Source organism: Myodes glareolus, chromosome 26 (assembly GCF_982192425.1).
Source record: "Myodes glareolus chromosome 26, mMyoGla1.1, whole genome shotgun sequence".
NCBI classification, from domain to species: Eukaryota; Metazoa; Chordata; class Mammalia; order Rodentia; family Cricetidae; genus Myodes; species Myodes glareolus.
In genome coordinates this window covers 33861953-33879239 of record NC_142051.1, presented here as the reverse complement: position 1 = coordinate 33879239, position 17287 = coordinate 33861953, and the positions used below count along the sequence as shown (strand labels likewise).

The 17287-nt window shown below is 39.9% G+C and overlaps 1 protein-coding gene across 5 annotated transcripts in view; it reads left to right on the top strand.

The window, feature by feature from the left end:
* Positions 1 to 15446, top strand: part of Eea1 (early endosome antigen 1) — a 147349-nt gene extending 131903 nt beyond the window's left edge. For all 5 annotated transcript variants that reach the window (XM_087902100.1, XM_087902099.1, XM_087902097.1 and 2 more), the window contains 8 exons: positions 2551 to 2733; positions 5826 to 6011; positions 6723 to 6854; positions 8240 to 8425; positions 9266 to 9504; positions 9942 to 10062; positions 10760 to 10858; positions 11791 to 15446. In XM_087902100.1, the coding sequence (XP_087758226.1) occupies positions 2551 to 2733; positions 5826 to 6011; positions 6723 to 6854; positions 8240 to 8425; positions 9266 to 9504; positions 9942 to 10062; positions 10760 to 10858; positions 11791 to 11913 (1269 nt within the window). In that variant the 3' untranslated portion in view covers positions 11914 to 15446. The remainder of the gene's footprint in view (positions 1 to 2550; positions 2734 to 5825; positions 6012 to 6722; positions 6855 to 8239; positions 8426 to 9265; positions 9505 to 9941; positions 10063 to 10759; positions 10859 to 11790) is intronic.
* Positions 15447 to 17287: the final 1841 nt, after the last annotated feature.

Genomic DNA, 17287 nt, shown 5'->3' with positions numbered 1-17287 from the left:
TGATAGAATGTTGAAGGAGTCTGTCTTGTACAGGTGTTGTTAGTTACACCTGCTAATGTCTTCTTTTTTGTTTTGTTTTGGTCATGCACATTGATGTTTGAAGTCTTTTTTTCATCAGAATTTAGTGTCATATCCAAGTATTTCTGAAACTTCATCTTTATATCATCAGAATTTAATGGATTAACAATACAGCTATTTTGCATGTTTTCTTTTTATTGAATTATTACAAGATTTCTTTCAGATTTAGGGTTAATATATATTTCATATGCTCTATACAGCTTTACTAGATGATACCAAAATCAGGTATATGACTAACAGGAAATGCAGGAACGAGGAGAGAAGGCACTGAGACTGTGCTGCAATGACCAGACAGTGCTGTGTTGGCCTACGTGTGGAGGAGAATGGGCCACAGTATAGAGCCTTCCTGGTAGATAGAGTCAAGGGTAGCTCTAGGTTTGAACTGGTGCACGTGGCTAGTTAGAGTGCCGTTTATAGAATGAAATAGTGGGGTTTTGGTGGCTTTTGTTTTGTTTTTGTTGGGCAGGACTGCTCAAGAATCAAGAGTTGAGGTTGAGATGGGTATCTGCGGATTGTTCAAGAATAGATGTCATGGAAGTTCCTGGATAATAAGAGTTTGAAATTCAGGGAGAGAGGTTAAAATTACTTGTTAAATAAAAGGTGTTTAAAGTTATAGTTCTAGAAGAGATTTTTTTTTTCAAGACAGTGTTTCTCCTTAGTTTTTGGTGCCTGTCCTGGAACTAGCTCTTGTAGACCAGGCTGGCCTCGAACTCACAGGGATCTGCCTGCCTCTGCCTCCGGAGTGCTGGGATTAAAGGCGTGAGGCACCACCGCCCGGCTAGAAGAGATATTTTTTAATACATATTGTAATAAGCCAATGCCAGAAGTTTGGAGTTCTACAACATTGAGAGAAACAGTTAACTAAAAGCAGCCAGTAAAATAATTTGAGGAGAAATGACCAGCAAAATAGGAAGAGAACCTGTAACATATATGTCCTGGAAACTAGGTGAGAGAAAATTCTTTAGAAAGGGACACAGTTAACTATCAAACACCACTGAGTGACCAGTAAGATGTGGATAATGGCAGGGTTTTGAAACATGGAGGATACCGATAACATCAGCTTCAGATTTACTAAACTAATGCATCATTTTATTTTTATAGAAGTTTAATTAACACACCGTAACTATACATATTTATAGTATGGATACAGGGATAATTCTATACTTGTATATTATATTTTTTTTCTTTAATTGAAAATAGGGTTTTTTTCACACAATATATCTTGATTGCAATTTCCCCTTCTTCCACTCATCCCTCTTCCTTCCCACCTCCCTTCTCATCTGAATCCACCCCCTTTCTGTGTCTCATTAGAAAACAAACAGGCTTCTATAGGATATAAGATAAAAACTTATGTACAATTTTTAATGATCAAATTAGATAAATTAGCATTTTTGTTTCCTTTAAACATCATTTATTCATATTGAGAACCCCCAAACTCTTACCTTCTAACTCTTTGTAAAATACAGTAAATTACTATAAATCACAGTCTTGGTGTTTGTTTCTCCTAGTGAATCCTACTTAGTACCCACCTGTGGGTCTCTTTATTCTCCCAATGCCCCATCCTTGTAAGCCTCTGTCAGAACTGTCTCATTCTATGAAAGATATGGCCAGGCCTATTTTCCTGTTATGCAGACGTATTTAACTACATCATATTTTTATATATCTCCTAAATATTCTTAAAGATAAGTTGGTGTCTTAGAGTTTGTGTTGCTGTGAAGAAACGCCATGGCTACAGCAACTCTCATAAAGGAAAACATTGAATAGGCTGGCTGACAGTTCTGAGGTTTTGTCCGTTATCATCATGGCAAGAAACATGGCAGCATGCAGGCAGACATGATGTGGAGAAGAAGCTGAGAGTTCGACATCTTGATCCACAGGAAACAGGATGTGAACTGTCTCACTGGGTGGAGCTTGAGCAAAGGAGACTTCAGAACCCACCCCATAGTGACACACTTCCTCCAACGAGGGCACACCTCCTAATTGGGCCATTTCTTTCAAGACACCACAATTGGTTGTAGAGTAGTTTGAACTTAAGTGAAATTTTCATTCCTTGTCATGTTATTAATAATGATGCATTATAGAAGTTCTCAGAATTACTCTTGAGTTTTCAAGAGTAGAAACTGCATACTCATTACAGCACTGTAATGGCTTCTTAACTTCTTTCATGCAGAAATTTCTCTTAGTTCAGCCTTAAAATGTCACTCAAGACATCTGCACTGTGTCCTCTGTCACAGCATTGTTTCTGGCCCTCAGATCAGCTCCCACTCTTTCCTGGTGGAATGTCTCTCATTTCCTTTGATTGTTAGCATTTTAAATTGGAGGTTGTTGGTTTTGTAATTCTTTGACTTTATAAATTTTAGGACATAAGTGCAGTTTAACTGGTTTTCCGACATTATAATTGTACAGATTCTGTTTTCTATGTGACTGACTTTGTGCTTGCATTTTCCTTTAAACAACGGCTGCACGTTTTAGACAGCACTGGAGAGCCAGCTGCAGCAGCAGTCGTCGCAGGCAGCCCAGGAGCGTGCAGCAGAGAGAGAGAAGCTGTCAGCGTTACAAAGCGCCCATGACAAATGCCAGGCAAACCTGAAACAGCTTCAGTCCGACCTGTACGGCAAGGAGTCTGAACTTCTAGCCACAAGGCAAGACCTTAAGGTATGGAAAACTGGTGGGTTAGAACAAATCCCAGCAAGCTGTTTGTAGATGCCCTTTGAACAAGTTCCTGAGGAAGGACAGATGTTTGTAGACCAGGAAGAGAGATGCTGTTGACCATTACTATCCTTTTGCTTCCCTGAGAAGGGTGAGAACATTCTATAACGTGACATCTAGCCATGGGAAGGTGTCTTGTTGTAGCTGCTGTCAGTGTATTCCTCAGGGTGACAGTGTGTACTTGAACACCAGTAGGGTTGAAGAAGTCTGGCCTGATCTGCATCATGAGCCCCATCTGCTGGATCATTTATGAAATCCTTTGCTCATTGGGTATTTCTGTTGACTACACTCTGCTGTTTGTCCAGAAAGAACAGAAATGGAATTCATTTATAAATTTATGCCCAGGTAAAGTGAAAATTGTAGGACTATACAGAATTAAACCTAAATCTTCTCATCCCAGTACTTTCTCTTATGCCACTTTATCAGACATCAGAAAAAGTAAGAATTAACACTGTAAAGGTTTTATTTGAAAGAAATATGGGAAAACTTGCTTAATAAACAATAGGAACGACAAGGGACCACAATTTTTTTTCCCAGTGGGTGAGATGCTATAATTGGTGCAATCACTGTTAAGTCGGTAGTTGATGCACTCTGATTTGCCTATTGCCATGGGTATGGCTAGGTTACAGATAGTAAAAGAACAAAGAAGTGAACCAGGAGGAGCGTTCCAAGGGAAGCAGTGCTGAGCAAGGGGGAGTGTATTAGTAGATGTTCAGACAGAGGGTAGACCAGTAGCCCTTGGCATCTTCAAAAAGACTTCATGACACAGTCTTTCACCTAGACTTCAAAGAACTGATTAATGGGTCTCATAAATTTAAATTTTTAGAGGCCATGCATTTGAAATCTTATAAACTAATGCCACTTGGAGGGTTTTGTGGGCATTTTGATTATTACAGAATTTCTTAGGGGTACTACTGCTTTCTAGAATCCAGCAAGCCTGTTGGAGCAGAAGTTCTATTACCAACTATAGTTGTAGTAGATTTATACAGTAGGCTTTGAAATGCACTGGTTTATTTCAGTGCTGAGATCAAACTCATGGTCTTATGTATGTCAGGGAAGTATTCTACACTGAATTATACCCCCAGCCCAGGAAATTTTATTCTTTTAAAAACCTCTTTCCTTGACAACATCTAAGCCTGATGTGGGATTCCCCTCTGTATGCTGTGAATACCATTGATTAATAAAGAATCTGGCTTGGCTTGATAGGGTAGAACAGAGCTAAGTGGGAAAAACTAAACTGAATGCTGGGAGAAGGCAGGCAGAGTCAGAGGAGAAACCATGGAGCCACTGCCAGAGACAGACACGATGAAACCTTGCCGGTTGTAGGCCACGAGCCTGGTGGTAAAATATAAAATAATGGAAATGGGTTAATACTAGATGTAAGAGCTAGCTAGCAATACACTCAGGTGACTGGCCAAGCAGTGATTTAAATAATATAGTTTCTGTGTGATTATATCAGGAGTCTGAGTGGTCAGAAAAACAAACAAGGAGCCTCCTACAGCATAGGCGGTTGCCACATGCCTCACTTTGCAGAGTCTCACTCTGTTTTCCTGTGTATCTGGTGGTGAGCATTTGCTCAGCTTCTCTGATTAGTTTCTGCTTTACATGCCCCTCTTCTATGCTAAGGACCATGTTATACAGGGTATTCAGTTAATAATTGATTGTCTAATTATCTAAAAATCCCAAGGTGACTCTGGGTATTACCTGACTACGTCTGAAAGGGTTTAGACTTCTACTGACTGTTATTAAAGATTGAGCTTTATACTGAAAGAATTCTGAACTGATTTACTGGTAAGACGTAACCTTCCTTTTTCAGGAGCATAATCTTAAAATTAGATATTATTTACTTATTTACTCATTTGTTTAGTTAGTTATGCATGAGTCGACGTTTCACCGTGTTTTCTAGGGTGCTCTCAAACTCTTGCCTCAATCTCCCAGTACTGAGATTATAGATGTCCATGCCCAGCTTCACTTATTTTATTTTTTATTAACTATGTGTTAGGTGCGGTCCTAGCTGGCAGAGATCCTTTCTTGAGTTGCATTATCTGCCCCCCTTTCAAGGGAAGTGTTTCTCTAATGCGAACTGTATGCTTCCATCAGTCAGGTCTGGTGAAGTTTGTTACCTAGTCTTCACTTTCTGCAAATTCTTGGATATAGCTGAGGATGGGATTCCACTTTCCGTAGGACATGTCTCCTCCCGAATGTAACTAACAGGCACTTTGGCTTTCTTCCACTTCAGCTTCTCCAAAACGAGCCTAGTCAGTAACTATGATAGAAACGGACCTCTCTCCTTATCTGTTATTTCCCCGGTGTTCTGATAAAAGCGGCTCGAAGAATGTAGGATTTATTTTGACCCACAGTAGAACACAGTGTCCACCATGATGGGAAGTCCTGGACCCAGGAGCTCAGGCATCAAGTCTCATTGTGTCTGTAGAGACAGATTCCTGCTGCTGCCAGCACCCTTGCTTTTGTCCTTACCATTCAGTACAGGAGCCCCACCCATGGATTGGTGCTGCTCCCATTTAGGGTGGGTCTCTCTGCCTGAATTAACCTAATCTAGAAACTCCTTCACAACATACCCAAAGGTTGGTTTTCATAGTGACGCAGAATCTATTAACACGACAATATTCACTATTTCATGAGGGACTTAGGGCAGTCAGTGGCTGTGACATCAGCTGTATCCTTGTTACAGCCCTGAGAAGGGCAACTCAGAGGCTGGGCCATTGGCTGGCCGGAAAGCAGCTTTAAATAGAAGGCTAAACTCATTTCTTTAAGTTTGTTGATGAGATTGACAGTTGTGACATACCCCATGACAAAACTGTCTTGTTTATCCAGGTGTTAACCAGGCCAGGGGACATCCGAGATCCTAGAAAGTGTGTGCGTGTCCACACATAGCATTCAATTGTATTTCCTTTTAAATTGTTTCTTTCATGTCTCATTGACATGTGATTATGTACTGTTTGCTGTTGTACTTTTATTAACTATTATGTTTGTTGAAATTTATTTATCATTAATTTGAGGCTATAACTTTTTATAAGTCTGTAGAAGAGAAGCTGTCTCTGGCACAAGAAGACTTGATTTCAAACAGAAATCAAATTGGAAACCAAAATAAATCAATTCAAGAACTGCAGGCTGCCAAAGCTGCTTTGGAGCAGGACTCAGCAAAGAAAGAGCAGCTGCTGAGGGAGCAGAGTGAAGCCCTGCAGGACGCCCAGAGGGAGAAGGTACGCTGCTTCCGCGCTAGACTGGCGCAAGGCTTGAAGACCAGCGGCTCTGAGACTGTGAGAGCGTGTGTAATCGCAGGTTCTGTGCTTCATCGCCTCTTCTTGCGGTGTCTACCCAGTCTTCTTACTGCTTTTTGAGGGTCTATAAACATGTTTTTCACACCATAGAATTTTTTTTTTATTCCCCAAATTGAAATTTTCCCTTTAATTATAAAAATCATGAGTGTTTTCAGGAGTGGGGATTGTGAAGCAGGGACAGCATTCAGGATTTATGTCTCAAGTTCTGACAGGCGATATTTAATTGGTGCTTAACTGCAATGATTTTAGCTCAGACACATCTTGTTTTCGTGTTAACTCTATCCCTAGTAGGCGTTTTTTTGAAAAATTATTTATTTAAAACTTGAAGATTGAAAAGTGTACCCATGATAGAGAACCGTATATAAAAACAGTGATAGCAGTAGCAGTTGTGGAAATGAGTTGTATCGCTGTATGTCACAGCCTTACTCTGCCTAGGCGCCGTTCATGTCACGGGATTTACTGTAGGTCTTTAACCTCAGCGGTGACATTGCCAGGTTAGGTAGGAGGGGAAGATGCATATTCTGCTCTAGTTAACCTCAGAGAGGCACCAGCCAGGGTCATAAATATCAACATTTTAGCATACTAATTTTTAAGAAAGTGGATGGTTTAAATTTATTTATAATTTCTCTACAGTTAGTAAAAGAAAAAGAACTAGTAAATGAAAAGTCTAAGTTGGCAGAGATGGAGGAAATTAAATGTAGACAAGAAAAAGAAATCACTAAGCTCAATGAAGAACTCAAGTCCCACAAACAAGAAAGCATGAAGGTAGGTCACAGCACCTTTCCTTGTCAAGACTGCGTGTTTTCCTTTATGTTCCTCTCTAAGTTAATTAAATTAGAGACTGGGAACGAACTCGCTATGTGATAGACAAATACTACGGCCAGAGTTTTCTTTATTGCATGATATGTATTTCCATATTGAAACTCCTTTTGTTCTCTGATTACTGAATAGAGCAAAGCAGATACAGAATAAGTTTAGATCTGAAATGAAGTAGGACACTGTTTTAGAAAATTATGTTTATTAGTAGTTTATAAGCATGTAAAACTTGAGATTTAAGAGAGTCTGGTTTTTCAATTATTTTTCTTTAAATTCTTTAATCTTTTTTAAAATATTTATTTATTATATATATAATATTTTGTGTTCATGTATGCCTGCAGGCCAGAAGAGGGCACCAGGCCTCATTACAGATGGTTGTAAGCTACCATGTGGTTGCTGGGAATTGAACTCAGGACCTCTGGAAGAGCAGGCAATGCTCTTAACCGCTGAGCCATCTCTCCAGCCGATTCCTTAATAATCTTATGGTTTTAACATTTTATCCTTAGAAGCTTAGCTAGGATGCCAGTGGGAGAAACTTTCTACCCTTTGCTTTGTGAAGTGTGGCACAGTTCCGTGGGAAGCTCGATGCTCTCTCGGGCTCCCCTCCGCTTCTCCTCATCTTCCAGCGTGTGTGATTGTGTAACTCACAGAATGGATCTGATTCAGTGTATACTCAGGGTGTAATGCTATGTTTGCCAACTAAATGATGATCTGACAAACACATTAAGTGAACAAACTGAAAGAAAAGTGGAGAGATCTGTTTCAGATGACGTAATTAAAACACGCACATGTGAAGTATCACCCGCGGGAAAGACTAGTGAGTAGGAAGTAAATAATCTTACACTTCGCATCAGAGGTTTGAAATATTGAACTTCAAGACTTGTCTGTGGTGTTGTGAAAAGTTGCATAGACTTTAGCTGCCATTTGACATGGTGATTAAAAGTTGTCTTAGTGTGCTTTCTGTCACTGCAATGGACACCATGACCAAAAGCAGCCTGGGGAGGAAGGGCCTGTTTCATTCTATGACTCTCGGCTCACACTCCATCACTGAGGGAAGTTAGGGCAGGAACCTGCTGACAGGAACTGAAGCAAAGCTGCAAGGAGCTGGTCAGTGGCTTGCTCAGCCTGCTCTCTTATAGCACCCAGGGGTGACACACAGTCCACTGGGCCGGCCCACACCAGCCAAGAAAATACCTCCCAGGTTCCCACAGGCTATGTGGGGTGGCATTTTCTTAATTGAAATTCCTTCTTCCCAAGTGATTTTTACCTTGTGTAAAGTTAACAAAAAATGAGTCCAGGCACAGGGATGATTTGTTTCTGGCTCTTTTCAACAGGAAGTATCAAATCTCAAGGATGCCAAACAACTTTTGATTCAGCAGAAACTAGAACTTCAAGGCAAAGCGGACTCGCTGAAGGCGGCCCTGGAGCAGGAGAAGGAAAGTCAGCGGCAGCTGCGAGAGCAGGTGAAGAAGGAGGAAGAGAAGCGGAAGGAGGAGTTTTCTGAGAGGGAAGCGAAGCTGGTAGGTGAACCAACTTAATGGCGGGAAACGTGCTTTAAAGTGGAGCTTTGAAACAGTCCAGGAAGATTTTCTACCTACAGACTATGAAATGGTTTTTATCAATTTTGTTCAAATAGCTGCTGTTTTAGGAAATATTTTATTCTGTGATCACACTTTAGTTTATATAGGTGAAAATCCAACTAGATACAAGTAGCAAAGCATTTTTAGTGTAGAAACAAACAAGCAAGCACACAGCCGTAGACATGGAGGTGTGCGAGCGGAGCTGGACACACTGGACACACTGGACACACTGGACATACTCATTCAAAGAGAATGTTGGAAACTGGGAGCAGACACTTGGAGTTGGAATTACGATGCCTGCAGTCTGTTTTTCCTTCCCTGCATTGCATTTACCTCATAGGAAGCATCTGGCTTTCCTTGACTGAACCGATTCCACATCTCGCCCGATAACTTTGCCAAATTTTTTAGTCGATCTGGAGGGTTTGTGTTATGGCTTTGGTGGGTTGATGAAAGACAGAGGATGCACTGAGGCAGGAAAGTGTAGCCTTGTCAGCAGGACCTTTGCTTGCTCTTAGCACATGCCTATTGCCTTGTTCTGATTGACTACAGGGTCTCCAGTTGTAGCCTTGCTGATCCTCATTACTGCTCATTGTGACATTTGAGCAAACCTACTTAAGTCACACTTATGTGCAGAATCAGGATTTTAGTGTATGATGTAATGTGTTCTCCTGCTTCCTTTACAAACAGTATGATTTGCATCTTTGGTATTTTAATTTCAATACGTAGAAATTTATTTTGCACTACTTACATAATAGCTCCCCCGTCCCCCTTTTCCCTCAGCATTCTGAAATAAAAGAAAAGGAAGCAGGAATGAAGAAACATGAAGAGAACGAGGCTAAGCTTACCATGCAGGTCACAACATTAAATGAGAACCTGGGCACCGTGAAGAAGGAGTGGCAGTCCAGTCAACGGAGAGTTAGTGAGCTGGAGAAGCAAACGGACGACTTGCGGGGTGAAATTGCTGTCTTAGAAGCGACGGTTCAGAATAATCAGGATGAAAGAAGAGCACTGCTGGAAAGGTGATTGACACCTGAGTTTGCCCTGCTGGCTGTGGCGGCTGGCGCACTCTTAATCCCAGCTCTCGGGAGGCAGAGGCAGGTGGATCTCTGAGTTGAAGGTCAAACTGGTCTACAAAGTGAGTCCCAGGATAGCCAGGGCTACACAGAGAAACCCTGTTTTGAAAACAAAAACAGAAATTTAAAAATTAGTTTGACCCTATTTAAGTAATAGATCGTCATATGCCACATTTCCCTGCTAAACACAGAATGGAGGAAAGTGTGTAATCTCTTCAGGTATATAAGCAGCCATTAAAAAAAATCAGACTTTAAAAGAAATTAAATAGCTGAAATTAATGTATTATATTTAAAATTACCAAAGTAGTCCATTACCTCGATTCCAGAAAGGTCCTTAATGGTTTCTTAAATGTTGATGATCTCTTTGCAATCTGTCCCGTAAGATGCCTAAAAGGAGAAGGCGACATAGAAAAGCTGCAGAGCAGAGTCCTGGAGCTGCAGAGGAAGCTGGACAACACGACCGCAGCCGTGCAGGAGCTGGGCCGGGAGAACCAGTCCCTCCAGGTGAGGCTCAGGGTGGAGAATATGCCTGTCCTATGTAAGGACCCGAGTTCAGTCTCCAGTACTGCATACCACACAGATGCAGTAAAACCACAATGTTGTAAAACGCATGTTGAAGAAATATTTTCAGATAAATACTATCCATGTAGAGATATCCTATGGATTTTATGGGTGATTATATGAAATATAAGACATTCCAGATGTCTCTCACCTGACAGTAACATCATTCATGGATTGACACAGAGAAGGGAATTTAAAAATTTAGGAATGTAAAGTAACAGGTCGGTTGGTAAGTATCTAAAGAGGCGATCTCAAGCAGGCATGCTGGTGCAGACTTTAATCCTAGCACTAAGAAGAAAGAAGTAGGGAGATTACTTTGAGTTGGAAGTCAGCCTAGACCGGGTCAAGACCTTGTGTCAAGGAAAAGAGCAGAAAATGAAGTAGTTTAGGTTTCTCTCACAATCATGAGGAAACATTGATTATTGTAACACAATGAATGTGAAATTGCCAGAGCTTTATAATTGTCAGCGTCTCTGAGGAATAAAACTTTATTAATTTGATTTTGTCATTCAGATTTAGAAATTAGCTATTTTGACAACTGGAAGATGATTAAACCATCTGTTTCAACAAATTAGAAGTAAGCAATTCATCATTCTGTGAAATATTAGTATTTTAATGTAACAAAACTTTTTAAAAACAGATCAAACACACGCAAGCACTGAACAGAAAGTGGGCAGAAGACAATGAAGTGCAGAACTGTATGTCGTGTGGGAAGTGCTTCTCTGTCACAGTGAGACGGGTGAGTGACCTCTACGGGGGGGTGTGTCCTGCTCACTGTCTCCAGGAGAAAGGAGAAGGGGCTTAGGAGTTTCACTGGCCCATTTGGGTCTTGGAAAAACAGAGAGGAGGGTCAGCTGGGCTTTTCTCCATCGCCTTTTGGATCTTCCAGGTTCATGCCCTACTGTCTGACTCCCGAGATTTTATTAATAATCGAATAATTTAGATAACTGTTACAATTCCTTCTCTCAGCGACAGATGTTCTAAACATCAGTCCGTGCTTGCTAGTTCCGGGTTATCATGTGTGCTTGACTTTAGTTCACATTTCCATCCCGTGTTTATCTACTGTTAGCCTCTGAACAGTTGTCTTCTGAGGGGGAGGGCAGACAGCACACTCATGTGTTTCAATTATATTTGAGATTTTTTTTTTGTTATTTGTTTGAGACAGGGTTTCTCTGCATAGGCCTGACTATCCTAGAACTCATTATGTAGACCAGGCTGGCCTCAAACTCAGAGATCCGCCTGCCTCTGCCTCCTGGGTGCTGGGATTAAAGATGTGTCATCACCGTCCAGCATATTTGAGTTCTTTTAAAAGAAGCAAAAGCAGAGACTTAATGAAATATGTATAAACAATTCTATTATGTTTAATTCTGCGTGAAGCTGGAGTCCTGAGACTATTGGTGACGAGGAATAGTGTTCCATTTGATAGGAGCTCTAGTGCTTTAAAGAAGGGTTTCCTAGAGTTCTTCAGGGAATTATTCTAGGATATGAGCAAAGGCTACCTAGAATGTTACCATTGTGTTTGATCAGCTTAAGGTTTAAATTACATAGGAAATAATTCACGTACTGCAATCTGTCAGCACACTTTGACGGTGTGGTTTGTAACCGTCATGTATTTATAATGCTCTTGCTATAACTTTTGTGCTTGAAATGTTTTAAATTTTGCCTTAACAGCATCACTGCCGGCAGTGTGGAAATATCTTCTGCGCCGAGTGCTCAGCCAAAAATGCCTTAACCCCTTCTTCGAAGAAGCCTGTCCGCGTGTGTGATGCATGTTTCAATGACCTGCAAGGCTGACAGGCATCCCAGCTGCAGGAGTGCACACACTAACGCTAGACTTCCAGTACAGTTGATTAGGACTCTGGGTGCACAGTAGGCCAAATGGGAATGCGTATATTTTGGAATGTTACCAGTATCAAGTAAAACTCTATTTTTGTGAGACGTGGGTTTAGTTTTGATTACTTTTCTCCATCCAATCCCCCAGACAGCTTTCATGCCAAGGTCATAATTAGCCAATGAAATGTAAATAATCTTTGCGTGGAAAATAGCAATGTATTTTTTTAAATATAATTTAATTATTCACAGATGATGAACACAGTTCCTTAGTTTCTTCTTCTCAAATTATATGTACAAAGTGTATGGATGGTTGTTATTTGTTGTGGTTTCTGTTGCACAATAACACAGTGATTACATGATGTGTTCTCTTGGTGTTCACTCTTACAGGAGTGTAAGACTTTGTTTTCTCCTTGATAGGTCTGTGGCTCAATGATGGTGTTACATTATACACTGATTGAGTGTCCTAAATGCAGTTTATGCTAAAATGACGTGCTAACCATGAAGTCAAGCATCATTTTTGTTTTGGCAGTATTGATCAAATTCTCAAGTGGATTTGATGAACACCTATGTAAAATTAAATGGTTTAATTTATGGTACTTCTAGGGTTGTATTTCTAAAACTACAGTTATTTTCCATTTTCTTATCTTATTTTAAATACCCACATACTGTGCCCTAAAATATTGTATAAAACTCTCCGCCCTGAGCTGGAGGGTAATAGCGCTGTGTGGTGGCTTGGTCTTGTTTCTGCTGGTGGAAAGTCTTCTGAAATTAGCTCACACTACAGCCTTACTTTGTTCTTCCAGCCTCTTCATGAAGTTTGCTTTCTAAATGAATCTGCTGCCCTTTACCTGGCTCGGTCTTGGTTAGTGTAGCTCAGCTTCACTGTGACTGTGCATGCAGTTTAGCCTTTTTAAAGATGGGGCCCATACTGCTGTTGTCCTTTCTGTGAAGACCCTATAAAGTGCTGAGAACAGACTAGAATTCTTCTTTACACTTTCTCTGACCAATAGGAAAGAAAGACTACTTGGAGAGATGGAAGGTCGACTTCATTTTTCTAATGAGGGCTCCGTGTTAACTGGGAAATCTTTTAACTTTGCATAACTAGTGCTATGGAATTAATTACATTACAGCTAAACAAAAGAGTATGTATAGTCCTGGAACTCCTAAATAATGATTAAAATAGAAACAAGGTTGTTAGACCCCGTCAGGATCATCTGTCTGTCACTGTTGGGACTGAGCTTTAGCTTCATGGTCCTGTGAACTGGAGATGAAGAGCATCGAAGACTGAACCTACCACATGCTGGTTGTTAAATTATCCTTCTGAAGAAATATGAAGCTCCACATTCAATCAGTACAGTCATTTCATAACAACAGCAGAGAAAGATAAGAGCTAATATTTCATCTACAAGAAAGAATTTACAGTACACACTTGCTGTCAGGATTATGCAGGAATTTTCATGTTTATGACATACTTACAACATATACAAACTAGAAGAGACTAACATGCATCTTTAATTATTAAGCAAAGTTAAGTCCTGCCGTCAGTAATGGATAAGGAGACTAAGTCCCAAGACTTGGATAAATATAGATCCTTGAGCTTATATAATACAGTGATACAATGACTTCTTATTAAAATAATAGTTGGATCATATAAACTGAGCTATTCATGCATTTTATATCATTGTAAATCCTTTCAAGTAGTCCCATGTTTTTGGTTTTTTGCTTATAAGTACTTTGAAGTATGTTTAAAAAATGCAAACATTCACAGCACTGCTTCATGAAAATTCTGAGTTAAAATTCATCCTTTAGTTGAAGCCACTGAAGCGTTCCCTTTGTTCACCTCCACTTCACAAAAGACGACAGGTGGCCACAAATAAAACCATGTGTTTTTAGGTAGTCTTGTTTTGCCCCAACTAATCTCATGTCATAAGTCCCAAATAGGTTCCCTCCCACATGCTACTATACAAATGAAGCCAGACCATTGTTTTTTCTTAACTATTACAATTTAGTATGTATTAGAAACATTTAACATTTTTTCTCATTTAAATAAAAAACCCTCTTCTGAGTTCCTTTCGGCTGCATACTTTAGATGTTTCTAGTAATGTTCTATTGTCTGTGGGTTAGAGCTGGCACATACAGAGTCCCAGTTCTTGCCTACAACGCAAAATGTATTGGCAAGCTGCAAACCCCAGCACGGAAATCAAGATGTGCTGGTTTGTGTCCAATCAACTGTATGTACAGAGCTGTTCTAACAGAAAGCAGGCAAGGCTGCTGATACAGGACGTAGTCCTTCTGAAGAAAGAAAAGAAGGAAACACAAAAACCTCAGTGCAGTGTGCAAATCAACATTTTGTTCAACTACCTCTGAAAGTGGCATTAGCTGGTGTAATAGTTTCCTTACGGCGACATGTGACAGCAACTGCCGACTTACGTTCCCACCCCTTAAAAGTCTTTGCAATTATTTTATATAGTTTCCAGGTCTTTCCGGCTACTTTTTTACTCTTGCATTTGCAGAAGACGTCTAGCCTAACGTGGACGGCAAACGACAGCTGTATATTTTGATATTTGTGACCTGCTTCACTCTAGCAGTTTTTAATGCACTTTGGCTATGAAAATCAAGGTAACCTATCTGATTTAAATGTGCCATCAATTTAGTATTCCCATACGTAAGCTTGATGAATGATCTATCATTATAATGTGCCACATATTGCCGTGTCTTAATTGCCCTTTGCCTGAATTTTAATGATCAAATTGTTCTTGTTGCACATGTGAATACTGTGTATAAACTTTCTGAATTTATGTAAAATTGTATAAAATAGAATTGAAGAACCACTGTGTCTGTAAGAAGTGATGAACTTACTGTAACATGGTCCAGCCACAAGTCTGACATTCTGTGCTTCTCTGAACTGGGTCATCTATCCGTAGCCATTGTACAGACTTTTGCATGAGTATTTTCTCCTTTAGCTTTGGGGTTCATTATTTTATTGTTTATACTTGTGATCATGTAGTTGTGCCTTATTTTCTGAAAGAGTTTAGCTCAGTCAATACTGTAATTTCTAATCCCAGTGATTAGAAAGTTACTGCTTACAACTGGCATATTACAAGACAGCGTTTAGGTCCATGTAAAGAATAGTGGAAGGACCCTTGCCACTTGGGTTTAATATGTCAAAGATGATATTAAAGACCATTTCTTTCTAGTACATGCTATCCTATGATTATTGTTTTGCTTGCTTTAAAAGAGAACATGCTGTTAGCTCTTTTTTGTTTTGGTCTTTTTTTTGTTTTTTACAAATTCACCAAATATTAGGAGTTTGCACTTGGATCCAGAGAGTGGCCATGTTTTAATGTTGTCTTAACTTAAGATACTAATTAAGTTGCCGATCTCAAGAATTCTTTAGAGTCATATTGGTTGAGAAGTTCTCTATCATTCAGACTAAGTTTGTGAAGAATTAACAAAGCCAAAAAGAAATATTAAAAAATATATTTGATCCTTTCTTTCATTGTGTATATCCAATTAATAACCACCTAGACATTTAAAGATACTTTTGTGAAGATCCAGTACCCAATTGTTTTTATTACCGTTTTTCCTGTATCCTACTGTCCCAAAGTGAATTATTTATTTACCTATTTAATTGAAATGTTCGTTAAACTCAGAGGAATTTAATATGCACATTTTAAAGCATGTGATCTATCATATATTAAACATTATTTTCTGTGCTGTATAGAATTTATATTTCCATGTGACCAGTCCTTGAACTATTTTTATCCTTTCTCTATACTTTTATGCTAACTTTTTCCTTAATGATATTCACAGAGAAAACCTATGTGTGTAAATGTGTGGTTTCTGGGCTAAAGTGATCCTAAAAGTTACCTCATCTAGTTTGTTGCCAAAGCTCCATGAGGAGGTAAGCATCAAACTTCCTTCCTAAAGTCAATTTATACAGCCATAAAGTCCCACATAAATCTTACCTTGCAAAAATTGCTTTAGCCTCTTTTTGGGTGTAATAATTTTCGCTCCATCCAGATGCCGCCTCTAGAAGCTCACTAGATGTGTATTCTCTTCGCCTGGACTCACTCAGTTTTCTGTTGAATTTTTAAAGCTCTCATGGAAACCGTGTTTCCGTCCAAACATGTCCTTATTTATACTTCATTCTCACCCACCCTCTTCCCTCCGCTCCCTTGCTTTCCCTCACAAGTCGCTGTCCCCTTAGTGTTTGGTTTTCCCAGGACTGACTGGCATTCCCGTAGTGACTGGGTCTCCACTGTTACAGTGCCTGACCCTTGCACAGTGGCCTTTCTGCGCTCCTGGTCCAGGTGGTTAACCACGCATGCGTTTTCCTCAGACACCGTCACTATCCTTTACTTCAGCTTAATTATAAATAAACCCACTAAGACTTCGGCTGTCCTGCAACTAAATTTGACAAATTTGTCATTTCCGCTCTGTAAATTACAAAAGGTACCATGTCTAAAATTGAAATGTGTCGAGTTTGATTGGTATAGTCTGACCCTAAGACCTACTCTCTTGAATGAAATTAGTAGTATATTCCTTCCTTATAAAGATGCAGTCTAGGAGGCATGAGTGAAGAGGGGTGAATGAAAACGAAGTATCAGGAGGAAACACATGTTAAATGTATTCAAGTTACTTTTCTGGATAATTCTAGTGACATAAATCCTGCCAGACGCTGGGAAGCGACTGCAGTGTTAGCACGCATGTGCAACTCCAGTCCGGACCGTCATTTTCTGACAAACACCATTTGTCCAGAAATCAAGACAAAAAGCTGAATTTCTTAAATGCCAATGAAAAGGGAGTTTATTTACTAATGCTGTAGTTTTTAAAACACTCCGGTGTGGGTGAATTATCAGATTGAAGTCTTAGGAATAATGCAAGCGAGGAATGATTTTAGCTCTTGGGCATGAGACTGGAGGATCATGAGTTTGATGCCAGCTTGAACTATGTAGCAAGTTTCCAATCACTTGGGCCACATGGCAAGACTAGATCTCAAAAATAATAATAATAATAATAATATATTGCACTTATTATCTGGCCATATTGTTGCCTTGGTGGAAAACTTAAGAAGAAAGACAATGACAGGAACCTTTAAGAGATAACAAAGTCGGGGTCAGTCAAGTGCTCACTTCTCCATAGCTGTAAAACAATGGTCTGAATTCTGGCATAGCTCCTGGCCGCCTTGGAGCCTCCCAAGAACCCATTACACATGGTTTTCACTTTACGATTGATTGTGGCAGCTCAAAGTGAATTCTGTGATCCAAAGCATTTGTTTCCCTTAAGAAAGGAACTGGGGCAGCAGTTGGTTGTGTGGCAGGAGAGGGTAAGA